Source organism: Pelodiscus sinensis, chromosome 7 (genome assembly GCF_052426305.1).
Source record: "Pelodiscus sinensis isolate ZL-2025 chromosome 7, ASM5242630v1, whole genome shotgun sequence".
Classification (NCBI taxonomy): Eukaryota; Metazoa; Chordata; order Testudines; family Trionychidae; genus Pelodiscus; species Pelodiscus sinensis.
The window spans coordinates 47813713-47833347 of NC_143058.1; the positions used below are offsets into that span (position 1 = coordinate 47813713).

At 38.2% G+C, this 19635-nt stretch overlaps 1 protein-coding gene and 1 long non-coding RNA gene across 2 annotated transcripts in view; one reads left to right on the forward strand and one right to left on the reverse strand.

Moving 5' to 3' along the window:
* The window catches only part of PDE11A (phosphodiesterase 11A), a 128721-nt gene that overhangs the window by 70807 nt on the left and 38279 nt on the right, over positions 1-19635 (reverse strand). The window contains exons 9-10 of the mRNA XM_075933714.2: positions 1259-1405; positions 1033-1140 (exon numbers count right to left, since the gene is read on the reverse strand). Of these exons, the coding sequence (XP_075789829.2) occupies positions 1033-1140; positions 1259-1405 (255 nt within the window). The remainder of the gene's footprint in view (positions 1-1032; positions 1141-1258; positions 1406-19635) is intronic.
* On the forward strand, positions 9590-19576 carry LOC149524070 (uncharacterized). The gene is made up of 3 exons (XR_016350128.1): positions 9590-9750; positions 14914-15036; positions 19277-19576. It is a non-coding gene; the product is annotated as an uncharacterized LOC149524070 (long non-coding RNA).

A 19635-nucleotide genomic window follows, 5' to 3' on the forward strand; every position in this document is an offset into this window, starting at 1 on the left:
ATGTCTTGCGCAAGAAGCCCCTAGGGTTAAAACAGCCATCAGAGCTTTCTTGGGAAGAGAGTGTCTACACTGCCATGGATGCTCTTGCACAAAAGCACACGCCAGTGTGGAAGAGTTTTTGCACAAGAACTCTTCCACAAAAGAGTTCTTGCGCAAGAAGCTGTCAGTGTAGACATAGCCTTACAGTTTGGGTTCTAACCACAAATCTTGAGCAAATTTAGATACAGGAATTCAAACTGTATGCTTTTGAAATATGTAAAGGGATGTGAAGTTGTAATTTTGGCTTTAGGTAATGTATGGTTTAAAAGGAGAATATAGAAAAATAACACGAGCTACAATTCTTCTCTCCAGCCCTGTTAACCAGGGCTTTTAACCGTATAGGGTCAGTTATCTAAAAACTGGACTCAGAAACCTCATTACCAACTTCTGACCATGAATTCTATGATGCTCTTTTGCTACTGGCATCAATAAGAGCAATTGATATGCAGAAAAAAGGCTAGAACCCTAGACTGATATGTTTGATGAATAGCAGAAAAGAATTTGTGGAGGCTGTAAACTTATTTGGATCAGCTCTACAGAAGCCCATTTTTAAAATGGCTTACAAGGCAATATCTCCTATTTCTATTTAGATGAAGCTAGAGCATCACACCAAATAACTCTGCTGATATGATTCTACTCTCAGGTATTTATGACTCCGTTTTCACATACAGAAATATATGCAAAATCAAAGATTTCAGAAAAGGAAGACCCAGAAAGATCAAGCTCTCTAATAAGCTCCCTACTCCAAGATTGTTATCTATTGTTAATTCATGATTTTCATGTATTTGTGATATGATATCACTGTTACTAGAACTCTTATCAAATGTTACCAAAATGTATTTCCACAATTAGGGATACGCCTATGTATTGTACATTGGTATAAAATGAACTTATAATAACTAAAAAACTAATGTTGGAAAAGACATTTAGGCATATAAGACAATGTGATGATAAAAACTCTTATGAGGGCTGTCCTTTTCACTGAATACTTACAGTTAACATTGCAAACATTAATTGGCACACATTGAAAGCATGCCTCCAGTTGTGATACAGAACCATTCGGTAATTCTTCCTCACTGTCAAAAGCCACCTACACAGTGTCTGAAATGAAAAGCAGAAATTTTATCAGGGCTACACAATGTGTACAAATGGGAACAGCACTGCCAAGACAAAACAACAGATATCTTTACAGAGCAGATTTCCATTGTATATATTTTACCTCATAGTCTATTTTAAATTTCTGCACCATTCCAAGCTCCATGAACATCCGGAGGGCTGCAGTAATCATGGCATCCACATCGAGTGAAAAGTCATCAAAATGGATATCGTCAATGCCAAGCTCTGATACCAGTGGTATGTTTGCTGCCTAGAAATGACAAAGAGAAGAAGAAACGCCTCGTTCAAAATTCAGAGCTTTTTCCTTCTATCTGATTCTTTGCTGTGGGTACGTCTCCACAGCAAATTGCATATCTCATTTCGATGCTATTTTGAAATAGCATCTCTACACAGCACCACATTTTGAAATAAAGCGCTATTCCAAAATGTCCCTTACTCCTCGTAGAATGAGGATTATGGTGACGTCGGAATAGTGAGCTTGAAATAACAGTCTTGCTGTGACGATGTGGGATAGCTATTTTGGGATATTTCAGTATCCTGAAATAGTATTGAGGTGTAGATGTACCCTATTATACACCAAATCTGACCTGCAAATACACTCTGCTAGCTCTGAACTTCAACTTGAATTTTTGTTTCAGAAGTTCAACTGCCCTAAACAAATAAGGGGGGAAAAGGTAATCTGAACAATAAATATTCTGACCATCAATAGTCATGCCCATGTGTAGAATTTTAGACTATAAGAGCTGTCTTCTTTACAGCTATTGTAGTAACAACATATTCCAATGTTGTCCAACGCCACAAACAACTAGACAGCCAGCACCTCTGAATTTCAACTGCTGCTTTTCAGAAGTGGAGAAGTAAATAGACTCTCCTGCAGAGTTTTTCTACCCAAATGCCCTCACATCATGTTACTGTACAATTGTCTGCTGTTATGTATATTTTTACTATCTATTCAGAGCGCCAAAATACAATACAAGGTATTTCCAGCGTAAATATTTTTTTGAAATGAAAACCAAGTTTTTGGAGCATTCAGTTAATTTTGTAAATATTTTGGCAAAGTCCCAGCCATTCTCTGTGGGTCTCAAGCTACTGGAGGACAGCATTAGCCTCAGAGGCTGGCTGTGGCCCCCCACATGACCTCTTTAGTAGAGGCAGGAGCTATAGCCTATCAAGCCACACTCATCACAGACTAGTACATAAGTTTAGGGTAAACTCCGCTCTGGAGTCCTGATCTCCCTCCTACTACTCCATGGACCCTAGGGCAGCAGCAACAGGCATGGTTTCCATCAATCTCACTTCGGCAGCTTTTCCCTGGTCCGCTTCCCCAAACAATCCCTCCCAGCATCTTTCCTTTGGTACCTACTCATCAGTCCTCAGTTATCACCCACACAGCTCTTCTATATCACACTTCCTCCTGCCTGTTCTTCACTCTTTTCCTCCCCCACTTCCTTGCCTGGAGACCTTTTAAAGCAGCACCACGGGCCTTAATTGGCTGCAGGTGTCTAATTAGCCTGTAGCTTCTAGCAAGCTCTAAGAGATCCCAGGTGCCTGCCTCATTATGCTGCACTTTGGCTTGGCCTTTTTTTTTTTTAAACTCAGGGAAGAGGAATCTGTTCACCAAAGTCTTCCCTTCATTAGTATGCGGCAGCCAGCTGGAATGGGTCTGTTACAGTATTTAACAATAACAGCCATACATTTTGCTTTCTGTAAATATAGCACTATATTGTCATCTTTTTAAAAATGGAACTGAGCTCTTTTATGTGAAATAGTACAACAGTGCATACTATTCTCTATATATTTAACTGATCTGTGTACCAAATCAGTTAAATATATATATATATATATATATATAGATATATATATAGATATATATAGATATATATATAGATAAAGCTAGAGTGGCAGTTGATTAGTCATTTGCACACAAATATCTGATTTGCCTACGCAGTCCAATTTTTTGGTGATTTAAAAAAAAGTGAATGTTTCCATCTTACATCTTCATTTTTGAAAACATATTGGTCAGAAACCTGGAGTGTTATACACACACACACACACACACACACACACATACGCACACTTTTTCTTAAGCCCAATAATTTTACATTTGGCTCAAGCTTAGCCACACCATGTAATACAGTAGAAAGTTTAGAATGTTAGTGACTGATTAATGGCCAACTAAAATAAAATGTTATTGGAGGGGAGCCAGCAGCACAAAAAATCGCCATGACCAACGCTAGCTGAAATGGTTTAATCAGCTTAGAACTGAATTTCCAAGAGAAAACTGATCAATCATCTAAATCCTAGACTCTTTATACAACCTGGCTGAACTTTTACAGGATATGTGTGGGGCAGCTGGCTTTCCTATTGCCCAAACTATTTCTGCTCTAGAATTACAGGACTTCAGATTTTCATCAGCTTAGTTCAGTGACAGGCAACCTAGACTAGAGAGTGGGTGGCAGGAGTGGTTTGCCTTTATCTCAATGGACCACAAGATTGATTTAACCAAGATGGTCTTTCAGGATAGAGTAGTTTTGCTAACTTCACGTGCACACCTAGAATTTGCGGATTGTGCTGATTGAACCGTGGCAACACTTGGATTGAACACACAGGGAGCAAATGGCTCTTGCAGTCAGTGTTAGGTGCGTGCCGACAGCACACCACTTCACATGCCCTTGCTTTATGTGCATGTCGCTTTAGTAATACCGGTAGGAAAAAACTACGTGGATGGAAACCAGCGGAATCTGACAGCTCTGCATGTGGGCAATGGTAAACAAAATGTCTCATGAGCCACACACGTAACCTCAAGGGGTTGTAGGTTGCCCACCACTGGTTTATCATTTTCCATAAGGGCAAATCTTGAAAGCTTCTGAACATTTCTCATTTTATATCAATTACATTTACAGATGCTTGACATCTTTATGATTTGGCTAATGAGCATTAAAATAATTTTTTAAGGTAGAGAAAATGACAATTTTTATTATAAGATGCTGTAGATGTGAAATATTGTGTTGCTGTAGCAATCTATGTCCCAGAATTTTGGAGAAATAAGGTGGGTGAGGTAATAATTTTTATTGGACCAACTTCTGTTGCTTCTGAAAGCTTGTCTCTCTCACCAACAGATCTGTTCCAATAAAAGAAACTACCTCATCCACCTTGAGTCTGTGGATGTGAAATTGTATCATAACTGCTAAGTCTCTGCTGTGTTGAGTTTCAAAGGGCTAATAGACAACTGTGAAGTTTCTCATGGTTCACTGACTCTTCAAAGCTTCATCAGGCTGTTTGCAATGTACGTGGAGTTTCATTTCCCCATTAATACATTCATTATTTGTGATAAATGCACTCTCTGCAAAATGTTGCTGGGAGCAATATATCTGGGCCTTTTTTAGCTGAATGTTATAAGGAAGTTTATTGGCACGAACTTCAAGAGTGCTGGCAACAAAAGAGCCATGTTAGCAGTAGAGCTGGCTCAAATTTTTTCACCAAAAAATGTGACAAAACCAAATTCTTTGTCTTCATTTCTTGGGTTTTTGTTGAAAAGCCAAAAAAAAAAAAAAAAAAACCCACCTCAGTGGAAAATTTTCAGATAACTGGGTGGGGTGAGGGTATATGTTTTAAATTTTTCACAGGAAAGATGCATTGTCCAGCCAACTCTAATTCAAAGGGAGATATTTGATGTAGCACAAATATACTCATCATTTTTTCTCTCTTTGGCAATGATATGTAATAAATCTATAACAACTGACCCGCAATATATTAATAAAAGCAAATCAAAGGAAATGTCTTCCTTTGTCAATCTTAAACTTCTAAATATTTATGAGGCTTTACATCTTTAAATTGAACAGTTGCACCATAATCTAAAACTGAATTAATAGGTAGGAGATAACATTTGTATAAAAGAACCATTTATTTTACAACTGCAATAAAGAAACAACAGCATTACGAGAGATGAAGCTAATTTGAATAATGTTTATAAAAATGACATGTTGTGTGGCTGCGCCAGTGTGCTGGCTGCACCTGGCATTGTCTTTCCTCACTTTCCTATATCTGCACTGCAGCAGTCTGGGTTTATACGAGAGGGTCATTAAACTTAATTTATTTTTAATTACAAAGGCATCAAAATATACACTATACAGAATGTTAAACACGTACAGCTCCGAACCCTCAGAATTCCACCTGTCTGGCAGGAGACTTTCCAGATAGCAGAGTGAATTTCATTGAATTTCTTTTCCAAGAAACAAAAAAGTCTAAAGTTCTTGGCGGATAGGTGGGATTAAGGCTCCAGACACTGGATTAGTGTGGTAAAATTTTCAAGGATGCCTCATGATTTAGAAACCACTAAAAATCAACTTGAGAGTCTTGAGTCCAGTTGGTTTTCAGGGGATTTAGGCTCCTAGTTACTTGCGCACTTTTGAAAATTTTACCCTCGATGAGTAGATATTTATATCTTTCTCAGAATGATTGAGAATATCATTATGCACAGAAGTCTTTCCCCCTATGTCAGGCAGGATAATTACAAATACCTTCATTTAACCCCTCTTCAGGAAAAAGTCTTATAATCAGAAATGTACATATCCTCATTGTGTTTGATCAAATCAAAGATTTGATTTATACACATGTTTTTATGACCCCTCTTAACACATAAGATCCCATTATTCTTCTCTTGAAAAAAACTATAGGAGGGCCAAAATTTCCTGTCACCTTCAGAGTGAAGAACTTCCAGTGTGCCATTTACTGCTGTGGGAATGACTTGGCAGCCTATGGTGGAAGTGAAGCACCACAGAATCACAGGGTTACAGGGGATCGCAATGATTATCTAGTCTAACCCCCTGTGAAAATGCAGGATTTGTTGTGTCTAAACCATCCATGACAAATAAGTATCCAGCCTCCTTCTGAAAACCTCCAGTGAAGGAGCTTTTACCACCTACTTAGGTAGTCTGTTCTTACAGTTAGGAAGTTTTTCCTGAGATTTAATCTATATCTGCTGTGTCCAAGGCTACATCTATACTGTGTCCTTCTTGCACAAAAGCCTATTCATGAAGCATGGATTAGCATATTGCCGCGCTTCATTTGCATAATTAATTATGGGCCGTTTTTGAGCAAGAGGCTTTTACACAAAAAGGAGCTTGCGTAGATGGCTCCTTTTTGTGCAAAAATCCCCTCTTGTGCAAGAGCCGTCCACACAGCTCCTTTTTGCGCAAAAGCCTCTTGCGGAAAAGCGGCCCCTAATTAATTACGCAAATGAAGCACAGCAATATGCTAATCCGCACTTCATTTGCATAGGCTTTTGTGCAAGAAGAAAGCTGTATAGATGTAGCCATAGTGTAAACTCATTGCCTCTTATCCTGCCTTCTGTGGCAAGAGAGAACAATGTTCTCCAGTCATCTGAAGAAGTGAGTTGTGCCCACGAAAACTCATGATACCATTGGTGGCTTCGTCTAGACTGCACGCCTTTTTTGACAGAGGCTTTTTCGAAAGTATTTTTTGATACTTTCCCGAGGGCACTGGACCAGCGAGGTCCAAGCTGTAGAATAGATGGCTCACTGGTCTGATCCTTGGCTTCCACGGTTATATTAGGTGGAGGCAAAACCTAAACAAGCAACTTTTTAATAAATCAAGATTTGAGAAGCACTGAGCATTTCTTATTTCACTTGAAAGATAAACTCTGGTGCTTATACCTCAACAATGCTTTAAGCATTTTTAAGGCTATGTCTAGACTACAGGGTTTTGTTTTTTTTTAAAGTGGCCTTTTTTCAAAAAAACTTTACCTGTGTCTAGACTGCTGCCACGTTCTTTCGAAATTAAATTGAAAGAACGTGGCTTTTTTTCAACAGCAGTAAACTTCATTTTATGAGGAAGAATGCCTTTTTTTGAAAGAGCTCTTTGAAAAAAGGCGTTCTTGAACACAAACAGGGCTTTTTCAAAAGAGAGCATCCAAATTGCCTGGGTGCTCTCTCTTGAAAAAGCGGATCGCTTTTTTGAAAAAAGTTGTGGTTGTCTAGACAATCTCTTTTGAAAGAAGCATGTAGTCTAGACATACCTATAGTGTTCTCCATTCTTGGAGCATAGATTGGCTGTGTAGATTTTGTTTCTTTATGTTAACATATAACTAGATGAAAAAAGATAAATATTTATTCACTTACGTTGTTACAGATTGTGTGTATCTGTATATTTATTATATAATCAGCTTCTGCAGTAAAACCCACACACAACATTTTAATGTGTTTATACTGCAGGGGCTGAATAAATCAATCACCTGCAGGGAAAGAGCAAGCAAGCAAACCAAAATAGGAAACTTCTGCTGGTCTCATTAAATATGTTTCCCATACTGGAAATAAACTTGGTTTTATATTTAGCGTGGCAAACATTCCTACAAACAACTTTACTTTTATTCTTATTTTCAGTTTGAATAATACAATGCATGAAAACTGGCACATTGGCCAAAACTGCAAGCCTGCAAGATTTACAAAATGTATCCCTAATTGCCATCAAATTCATTAACCCCTTAAAGAAAATCAGATGTTTTTAAACTACTTTTGGGAAAATGTTTCTCCTCCTGAATAATTTGTGGATAACTGCTAGTCAAAAGCTCATGGCAAGTGCCTTTTTATTTTGACAACTGGAAGGATGTTATCACTTTCTCAAAACTGTATAACTTTATAGGTTTCCCAAATGGTCTCACAAATCACAGTTCCTGTAGGTAAGCTAGAACTCTTTTTTCAGCACCAAAGCTATACCAAACTCTAAATTAATGTAACATTAGTCTGTACTTCTCACCTAGCCTGATATACAGACAAAAGATCAGGGTCAAGACGTGATCTGTCAAGAGAGATAATTCTAGGAAAAGAGAACTCTTACATAGGGGAGAAATTATAACATAGTGGAAACATGTAAAACAATTACCTGGAACATTAAATGGTCTGATTAAGTTATGCAGCTCTTTGAGACAGGAGGTGGGCAGCTATGAAAATGTAAAAAGGCTGAGATTGTAATTTCTCCTGTCTCTCCTTATCTAGTCATGATTCATGGGAGCCAGTGCATGCTGGTAAGTGGTATTAGGAATTTCTTTCACAAACCTCCAACTGATCAAATACTAATTGTAGTCATTCTAAGTAGCATAGTTTCTTTACAGGGATCTGAATTTGGATTTTCCATTTGATAATAAGAACAGTGCAGAGGATCATGCTATTTTGTAGTGAAGTCTGGGCATGGCAAGACATTTTGGGCATGCCTACACTAGGAAATTATTTTGAAAGGAAATAATTCCCAAAATAATAGCATGTCCACACTACTCCAAACCCTTGATATTAGTCTGAGGCAGGTTATGTCAATGTGGACATGCTACCTCATCTTAGAGCCCCAGGAAACACTGGGGAGTAATTAGTTTGAATTATGGCGGAGAGTAGTTATTTCAAATAGTGGTACTGGAGCATCCCCCCTTCCGCTATTTTGAAATAATTATTTTGAAATTCGCATTATTCCTTGTGGAAAGCAGGAATTATTATTTCAAAATAACCAGCCTCTTATTTGAAAATAACAACCTTGGCAGTGTGAATGCTCCGCTTGTTATTCTGAAACAAGGGGAGTTATTTTGAAGTAACTCCCTACTGTAGACCAGGGTTTTAGGTCTTTGACAATAGAGCATCCTTAGTGTCCCTATATTTCATATTTGACACATTCGAATTTGCAGCAGATTCTACTGTATCCTGCTTATAAAATACTCATTGCCATGGTGGCCATCTTGCTAAGTGGACAGCACACTGGATTGGCATGTGGGAGACATGGCTGTTGTTCCTAGCTCTGCCCATAGCTTGCTATAGGAGCTTAATCTCTGTGCCTGAAATACCTTTATTTCTATACACAGAAAGCCCCATAAAAACTACCTGCATATTTAATATGTGCGAAGAAATGCAGAGATACTTTTAAGTGAAATTTCTTTATAAGGGTCTCCATCTGCCACTGCATCCTGTTGATGGTTTGTTTCTGCCCTTCATGAGGCTGAATCAGCATCTCCTCCCAAGTGATCTGCAGCATCTGAAACTGGACAATGTCCTCGAAAGAGAATTTTCACCTATTTATAGGAGGAGTGAATGGGGAATAGAATCAAAGATGTGTTCTCTCTGGATTTCATTTCTAATGCCCTGAGCACAGTTATGTTAATGTCTTGCTCCAATGTCAAAATTACCACTATGAATATTTGATATTGTTATTATTTGCTCTGAACAACTCCCCCCACCCTTCTACTATCCTCAAATTGTGGTCCCAAGATGGGTCACAGTATATGGGAATACTGAAGTAACTGAAAGCAGAGAGTAATGAAGTGAAACAGTCAGTAGGAGGTCTTTAGGGTTGTTTGAGGGTGCTCTATGAAGCACATCACCCTCACTTAACCACCCATAAATCTGTCACTCTCTCTGCTGCTTTATCTTCCAGATTTCCACAACTCCTTCCTCACCCAGAGAGTTCCACTTCGGTATGAACACAACCTGCCTGGATTCCCCCTCTTCACTGCAAAAATCAACACGTTTGGCCTTGGATTCAAATTGTATAGTAAAGCTGTACGCACGCTGATGTGCACCGGAGTCTGCAATGCTTTAGGTAACTGGCATACTGCAGCATTTGAAGCTAAAGATGTTTCTGCTTATGGACAGGAAATATGAGGGAGTTATAAGAGCAATCAGCCTGTTGGAGGAGGAAGTCATTCAACCAAATGTTGAAACTAAGATGAAATACTAGAGGTGGCCATGAACAAAAACATTGGACCTGAACACTGACTTTTGAGATGTTCAGATCCAGTTCTGGAACAAAACTTTGCAATCATCCCCATCACTATAAACACAAAGCAACAACAAACATTCTCCTTCCATGTGAAAATCATGTCTATGCTACGCAGACTTACACTTCAGGAGTGAAATCCAGGCTTCACTGAAGTCAGTGGCAGCTCTGCAATTAATGTAAAAGGGAATGAGATTTCACTCTATGTATTTGACATTTTTGTGTAGTCTAAATGAAGAGGTGTCTGTCTCCCCAGCTTGTGGCCTTGGCCCTCAAGGAACAAAGTGGATGGCTCTGCAGAAGTACATAATCTGCCCTTTTGAGGAAAGCCCTCAGAAGCATATTCAACTGGCTGTCCTTTGCATATAGGGTGCTTCTAGTAACAGCCACTCGAGCACTGTCCCTCAATACTCTTTTTCACCCTTTTGTCCTCTTACCTGTTTCTGGGTCTCAAAGCCACAGTGAAGCTCTGACTAGTGATATGTATTTCAAAAAGAACTGATCCAAGCAGGCAAGTTATGTGTATTCAGGGTACCTCAATTAACCTTGCTCCCATGTAGCTTACAATGTGAGAGTAGCACTGACTCCTACCAGGAAATGCAGCTGACCATAGCAACATTACAGACATATTTTCCCAGGAATAAGGTGTTATTGAGCAAATGTTCTAGTGTTGTAGATATAAGTGTTTTCCAGTCGCATCAGAAATGCATATTTTCTATTCAACTTATTTTCACTTCAGCAGACACGTTGGCTGAGCCCACTGAAAAATAAATAAGTAGATATATGAAATTTGTTCTTGTAGGGGCCGATAGATTGAGATCAATTGACTTGCCTCTCCTGTGGCAAGTAAAGGTCAAGGAAGTGCCATTTCTCAAGAAGATATATAAGTGACAGCAGCAGAGGAAGCAGCTTTAAGGCTACATCTACACTACAGGGTTTTTGCGCAAAAACATCTGTTTTTGCGCAAAAACCTGCAGAGCGCATTTTTGCACAAGAAAATTCATAGTGAACAGAGGGGTTTTGTGATACAGGTATTCCTCTTTCTACGAGGAATAACTCCTTTTTGCGCAAGAGCTCTTGTGCAAAAAGGTGAGTGTAGACGGGAAACAGGATTTTTGTATAAAAAATCCCTATTGGAAGAAGCACAGGTGCCCTGGTGGCTATTCTGTTAATGGCAATCATAACTTTCTAGCGAGAGAGTGTCCATGCAGTCTGAGCGCTCTCTTGCGCAAAAGTGCATCGCTTTTCCGATGCGCTTTTGCAGCGTGGCTGCGCTCTTGCACAAGACGTTTTTGTGGAAGATCTCTTCCACAATAAGCTTCTTGTGCAAGAAACCTGCAGTGTAAACATAGCCTCACAGTACAACCTATGTAAGGAGACAGTGTGTTTGAAGAAATACAGTACTGGCCTGGAAGTTAAGACATCTGGTTTCTGGCCCAACTGCTGCTACTGATCTGCTGAATGAGCTTAGGGAAATCACTTCTTCTCTTTTTGTCATAGCTTCCCCATTTGTAAAATGGAAATAATAATTTGTATCTTCCTTTGCAAAGTGCTTTGAGATCTGCAGATGAAAAGCATTATATTGCTTTGTCCTCAGGTTGGCAAGTTACCAGTGCTGAACCTATTAAAAGTGTGTTGTTTCACAAAGCTACGTTTGGGTGGTGGTCAAACCAAATTACATGTGATCAGCATTAGTACTAGTGTGTACTTTAACAAAATTCATTGGGTTAATAAAATTTATTCAGTTTTTTCCCTAAACAATAAAACCACTTGCTAAGCCACACATCTTCCACCTAAACATAACATCTGGATAACACTGACTATTGTGAACTGTGGGCTGAGTATACAAGTCTGCTATTTACCTTGCATGTCAGTATATAAAACTGTGTGTGTATGAGAAAAAGATCTGGGGATTTTAAAATTTTAAACTTATAATGGTGAAGAAGGGTAAATGGTTATAAAACACTTCAGATGCTGACTTGGTGTTCTGACAAGTGAGTGCTGAAATTGACTTAAGAAGCTGCAACTCTTTCTTTCAGATAGTTCTGATCAGTCAGTTGATAGTTTCAAACCCAGGTATTTTTTCCAAACCAGCTCTCATGAACAGAGATAAATGTCATAGAGTACTGAAGTAAAAATATAACATTTCAAAGTTTTGTTAGAGACTATAATAGAAAAAAAGCATAGAATACATTATTTATATTGTTAAAATCAAGCTTCAGTGTTAAAATTGTTTTCTAGCACATAGAAACAAAATGTATTACAGAATTTTTTTCTCTTTATAGGCTGTTTTAAAAGAATAGAAGCATAAAATAAAAGTGATTAATGATCTAAACCATCTATTATTGTTAAGAGTAAAGTATGTAACCATAGATTAGGTATTCTACAGGGTAAGAACTTTCCAGACAATGATCTCCCAAGGTGCACATATGGAGAGCTAATGTGCTTCTGGCCTATTTTTGTAGAACTTGAAAAAATTGGTATGCCACATACTGCCATGTAGGAACAACTGATTTTTGAAATGGTGACCAGTATAGGTGAAGAGCTATTACTAATCCATTAGTGCAGTCCAAGTCCCAGACTGTTAGGTCATGTCTAATACACTAGGGAGTTATTTCAAAATAACAGGCGAGTGTCCACACTACTAAGCCTGTTATTTTGAAATAATGGGCTTGTCATTTCAGAATAATAACTCCTTCTTGTGAAGAGGAATAAGCTTAACTTAGTTTGAAATAACCTAGTAGTGTAGACATAGCCTTAAAGAGTGACAAGCAGCAAGACTAAGGGAAATGTTTCCCAAATCATACTGCAGAATAGTGGTGAGATCAGAGGTGAAAGTAGGGGAATACACTCCGTGCTCAGCTCTGGCAAGAACTGGCTGAGCTGTGACAAAAGCCAGCAGGAAGCTATTTCAAGGGCTGGCAGGCAGTGTTCTCTCTAATCTGCAGGGCAGCACAGCTTCACAGGTGATTAATCAGCCCCTCCCAGTCAGTCAGCTCTGTGCACAGAGCCCTGAGCCTCTGTCTGGGCGGGGCTGATTAGCAGTTTAGAGCAGTGTTTCTCAACCTTTTTTTATAAAGTACCCCTTTAAAAAAATTAAATTAGAAGTACGCCTAGTACCTACAGTTTTTAGACACACACAATTTTTTTCTATCATTGCAACACATTTGTTTAAACAACTTAATCGTAGGCGGGCAAGCGATGAAATTTTTGGGTATTAAAAATAAAAAAATAATAAAGCACTGTAAAACTTACAACAAAAATTCAGTTTTCTCCAAATTTCAGATGTGTTGAAGTACCCCCCAGACTTCTCTTGAATACCCCTAAGGGTATTCGTACCACTGGTTGAGAAACACTGGTATAGAGAGAACACTGCTGGCAGGTACCTGGGTTGCAATAGGACAGTACCTGTAAGACATTTAAGTTCCTTTCAACTCTGGATCGGACAGAGGCTGCCCATCCCCACAAGGTTCAAACTAGCTTTTACGGAACAGAGGGCCAAACTTGCTGCCCCTGTGAAGAGGCAGGGTGGGTAATGAGCCTACATACTGTGGCTACATCTATACTGCAGGCTTCTTGTGCAAGAACTGTTTTGTGCAAGAGTTCTTGCGTAAGAGCGCATCCACACTGCCATGTGCTTTTGCGCAAGAGTTGTGCTTTTGTGCAAGAGCGTCCATGGCAGTGTGGACGCTCTCTTGCACAAGAAAACTCTGAATGCCATTTTAGCTATAGGGGTTTCGTGCGCAAGAAACCCCTGTTGCCCGTCCACACTGCCTTCCTGCACAAGAGCTCTTACGCAGGAAGGCTTATTCCTCATGGGGAGAGGAATAACTCTTGCGCAAGATGCCCACTGTTCTGACGCTTTACTGTAAATTTACTTGCATAAGAACATGCGTGCAGTGTAGACACTCCTCAAGTTTTTGCGTAAGAACAGCCTGCAGTAAATACAGGATGGTAAGGAAGCCAGCTTTAGTTTTAGGAGAGTAAGTGGAGAGAGCCCACTAAGGAAGAAAGGTCAGAATTCTCAAAGGAGGGAGGGAGACATTTTTTCTTTATTGGCCAGGAAAAAAGTTGAACTATCCAATCTGGTGTGCAGTCAGATGGCTGGCTGGTATAGTCCTGGAAACATGCGCATTAATGAAGCAGGATGATTTCCTTTTAGTTTGTGCAGCTTTCTTTCTAAGTGTTTGTGACATATCAGGCAAGCAGAATAGTGACAGATGGGAGAAGCTATGCTAATATGAATGCACTAGTATTCCATTGTGGCTAAAATCTTATTTCAGACCTACTATGACAACTATAGCACAAGTGTGTTAAATTGATTTTAAGTCAAAATCAAATTAACACTTTCAAATAAATAACATACATTTACAAGAGAACATCTAGAAAACCTCATTTGTAATGGATTCCTTAGAGAAGGTGACATTTTATAAACTCTCTAAAGACCCCTATGACAAAGTTTTCAGTTTCTTGCCCTGTTAGTTGCAAAGATTTTGTATTTATGATGAAAATCAGTGTAAGGCTGTCTTGATGAGTCTGCAGAGTAAAACAAAAGCCCAGACAGTGGTGAAAACTTCCCTCATTCATTTTAATGGAATGGTAACTCTAAAGCCTCAATGTTAACATTTACTACTGACAATGACTTCCACACTGATGCACACTGGAAAAAGAAATTTTTCAAATGCAACAATTTTCCTTTGTGTATTCTCTTTGCTGTTATTGAAGAATCTGTGTGAATAAGTGCTTTCTCTCATCCACCCAAACCAGCTTCTACTTTTACTGCATCCTGCATAGTCATAATTCTGTTTTATGACATCAGTCTGTTTCCATGGATATCACTGTCATGCTACAGATTCAGGCAAGAGAAAAGCTGTGATGGAAAATGTTCAAAGATTTCTGGAAGATTAGTTAACTCTGTAGCAAACAGAAGAAGGCTAATCAAACACATATGTTGTTATAAGAGTAACATGCAAAACTTCTTTTTAGATTCAAAGAAACTCCCAAAGCTGGAAGCAGGTTGATGTGATCCTCCAGAATGTCACAATTTCTGAGATACCACAGATGCCAGAAAATTCTCCAGAGCAATAGAACTGAGCCACCGGAAATTAGGTGAGTGGTGGCTTCTCAGGAGCAAAGCCAGTTCCCTTGACTTTCCTTACTCCAAAGGACCTGAAGAAACAAGAAGGCTTTGTCTACACTGCCAGCTTTTGCTGGCAGAGAGTATGCAGATGAATGCTGATTAGCATATTGTAACACTTCATTTACATAATCTATTCAAGCTCTTTTTGCGCAAAAACAAGCAGTGGCCATTTCCTTTTTGTGCAAAAACCGGGAGAGGCATAAGGATCTTACCCAAAAAGGGGTTTTTGTGCAAAAAGGAAACAGCCACACTGCTTGTTTTTGTGCAAAACCCCTTGTGCAAAAACAGCGCGAATAGATTATGCAAATGAAGCATGACAATATGCTAATCAATGCTTCATTTACATACTCTCTGCAGCATAGACAAAGCCAAAGAGTGTCAGGAATCAGGAGGATGCTCAAGTGATAGCAGAGGAAGAGTAGTTTCTTCTCTTATTAGCAGGGTGAAAGTGACTCTAGTGAAACTGGAGAGATGCCAAACAGGTTTCAAGAAGGACAGGAGAAGCAAATATAGCATATGTCCTAAAAGTCATTGAGCCTCATGCTCAAAAAAGTGTAGGTAAACTGTGGTGCATCTATGGATACCTCTAAACTACAGAGCTTTTTCAAAAAGCTCTGCCACCTCCAATGAACGCGTCTGCTTTTCCGAAAAAAAATTCAGAAAAGCAGATGCATTTTTTCGCCATCCCTGTAAACCTCTTTTTACAAGGAAGAAGGGATGTTCCAAAAGAGGTTTTTTTCCCCCAGTATTTGGCCCCATGTGGATGGGCCAAATGTCAGAAAAGCCTCTTTCGGAAGGAAAGTAGAAAAAGATACGCAAATTGCGGTTTGCAATTTGCGTATCTTTTTCCAACTTTTCTTTGCAGTGTAGACATAGCCTATGTTTTCTCTTCTGAAGAAAACCATGATTAGCCATTTGACTTAAACTGTAAGCTCTTGAGGGCAAAGCCCATTGCCTTCATATGTGTGTGCTGCACCTACCACAATGTCGTCAGGTGCTTTCATAATACAAATAAATAATTATGATTATTTGGCGCAAGAACCATAAAAAAGCTGAATCTAGGAACAGTGGAATGAGGTAATGTTATTCTGGTTAGTGGCTACAGTTGGGGAGACAAATGAAACTACTGCTACTTCTCCTATCCCTAAATCATGTATGAATGAATTTGATGCATGGAAACCGAGTAGGGTACTGAGCAGTTATATGAGTGGAGGAAGTATGAATTGGCAGGTAGTTTTTTCGGGAGACTGTACCCTATCTAGGGAGCTGGTCATGGGAGACTTAATTAAACTGTACACAGCACAGTCCATTTATTAACTATCTATTATTTCTATACATAGAATGTTTACAGCCTTTCCTTTCTGCAATATATAGTAAAGATCTTGTTTGAAACACAGCACATGTGCAAGTGGTAATCTACAACCCACTTAGCAATATAGCCTGTGTGAGCCACATCTTTTGCCTTCAAGTTTGTAGTAAAGTGGGGATTGTACTAAGTGCCATGACACTCATGGGGATACAAAGTGGGGTCAATTACACTACTAAATGCCATACATAGATCTGTACATGTGTAGTAAAGATCATAACTATACTAGAAAACGTTGATGTGCCATGTCCCCAGTAGTTTTTTTTCTTGTTCACAGTGCTGGATATAGCTTGCTGCAAAGTGAAAGATGACAGAACCCTTCACAGAAATTGTCTCATAAAATATTCAGTTTACTGTTCTCGTCAGGGGTGCAATCGGTACAATCTCTCTCAGTTGCAGTAAGCAACAGAAGTGCTGAAATCAAAATTTTCACATATTTAAAATCACTTAAAAGACTGAAAATTCAAAATTACCAACATGCTTCTTCTGTTAGAAAATATGTTCATTATACCTGGGCTTTTGCTAGGAGGAAAAGAAGCAGTAGCATGATCTCTGTAGATTAAAAGAATTCCACATTGACTGACAGGTAATGAAACAATATAATAAATAACCTTGCCAAACTGTAATCATATACTGTTATATAATAATTAATAGATTCTGTCTGTATGACACATGCCTAATGGCTACTGTGTGCCCACTTACATACCTGAGTAACTTTACTACAGCAAGTAGCCCCAGGGAAGGCCAACTGAAATTATTCCTGGGAACAAATTGATTCGTGGGTATGCAGGATATAACATCCCCAACCCATTCACTGTATTAGTTTATAGAGCTTTGTAAGATGAAAATTTTTATACGGATCTTTGATTCTAACAGATCTGAACCAGCGAGGCTATTTCTTTAGGTTCTCACATCACTTCCTGGTGCAAGAGCAATAAACTGCCTATGTTGCTAACATATTCCAGTACATGCACACACAAAAACATTATTATAGTTTGAAATTACACTAAAACTATCTTCTTTAGAATTTTACATTTTTAGAGAAATGCTGTTCAACTACCAGCCTTAATATGGAGCAAGGATGGCACCCAGTGGCCAAACACGTTAATCTCACAGTGGATTTATTTCTTATGTATTTCCAGTTTCTGAGCTCTGAGGAGCTGTCCAATTGCCAAAGGTTTCTAGCTCAAATGCAGACCATTTGGCTCTACCTAAAAAATTTAAAGGGATGTTACCAAGCTAACTTTGGCAAAATCATTTGTAAAAATAAGCTTTTATGAAAAATACAGGAATATTACCATTATTATTAAAAAAAAACAATTACAGTAGAAGGCTGAGGAAAAATAAGCATTGCCTAGTAGCATTTGCAGTCAAAATATTGCAGCATTTTGCTAAAGCAAAGGAACCTGAAAGTGAACTGAGCTTAAAGCAAAGGAAAACTGCCTATTCTACTTTCATCGCCCAAATACAGAAAACCAATTTTCCCCATCACTAATATAAAGAATTTAATTTTTAATATGATTTTTAAGGTCAGAATCTTTATTTAACATTCAAATAGCCTGTTGTGCAGACAATATTAGAGTTGATAAAAAGTTCCAGTGAAATTAAATTTGATGAAAAAATAGACAATGTTTTTCATGTTTTACAACCAATGGATGCTACAGAAAAAAGTCAGATTAGAGTTCCACAAAATATGTAATTTTATACAGTGCTGTATTAGATTACTCTGAAGATTTCTGTCAATATTTAAAGCAAATGTCAGTACTGTACAATGCTCCTAATAAGGCCACATTGAGAACCCTATGTTCCTAATAGTCAGCAATTCCATACGAGTCATCTCAATGTTAATAGGATACTTCTATTTAGAATTGCTCACCATTGTAAGTGCATCACAATCAGATCCATAATGAGGGGCTTCACAAGGAGTGACTCTGGACTTGTTCTGAGTTTATATGAATGAAAAGACACTCTGTCTTTAGTGCTAGCTAAATGGCTTTTTGAAGTATACACTTAAATTCACATATAATTGTTTATGACTGAAGCATACTACTTTATGTTTTGACACACGTTGATGCTTGATCATAAAGCAGATATTCCTCTCATTCAGATGACATTTTCTAAAGACTACAATCTTATCTTTCTTGCATTGTAGTTGCCTGAATATAATAATGCTGGACAGCAATTTTTTCCTCAGAGCTTTTCAGCTGATGAGATATCTGTAGATCAGGGTGACCAGTCAGACTGAAGGAAAGACCATAGCTATATTGGATAATGAATCATTTCACCTCCTGCTCTGAATGATGCAATGTTTCTACCATTTGCTTAGAAAAACAAGCAAAATGGAAACAGCATTTTAAAGCCTTGAGGCAGTACTTCTGGACAGCACCACGAAAGCACACACAAAAAAATCCAACAGAAACAGCAACATTGTAACTGATAACAGCAACACCCTAACACATGATGCCTTTTTAGGCTGGGGGTAAACTTCAGTCCCTTTTCATACACTGCTCCTTTTTTAAGGCTTCTTAATGTGACTATTGTCAAAATAGCATTACTGCTATGAGAACAATTATCCACTAAAGTGAAAATAGCCAATATTAAAGGAAAAAATGTCAATGACTTTTTTAGAGTGTTGATTTGGGTATATTTTTTCCCCTTGGGAATGTATTTTTAATTTCTGTAAAAAGAGCCTGGAGCCCAGATTAGGCATTTTGTTATAGATTTATGATAAAATTCAGTCAGTAAATAATGTGCAACTACTTTTTGAGAAGAATTCTTCAAAAAACATAACTGAAAGTCCTGCTTACTTGTATTATCTAATTCCATTTTCCTCTTATTTACAGTAATAGAAAACTAATTTCCTGTAATTTATGGACAGAAACAACAAGGTGGAGCTTTAAAACCAATACAATTTATATTCCAGTTTGACTATGATGTTGTCAACTTTCTCTGTTAGAAGTACTCATTTATTATTTCATATTGATGTTTATGATATTCCCTCATTCTAATATCAGAACTGTAAAATTGGTTTTTGACACTTATTTGTAATACATAGCATATAATCATAAAGAGACATTGCTTCTTTATGAAATTCTATAGAGCACTCTTATTTTTAAAAAATCTACTAAATTTCCTAATGTTGTGGGGTAATTTCCATAGAATTTTAATAAAGCTATTTATTAATCATTTATTAAACCCCTAT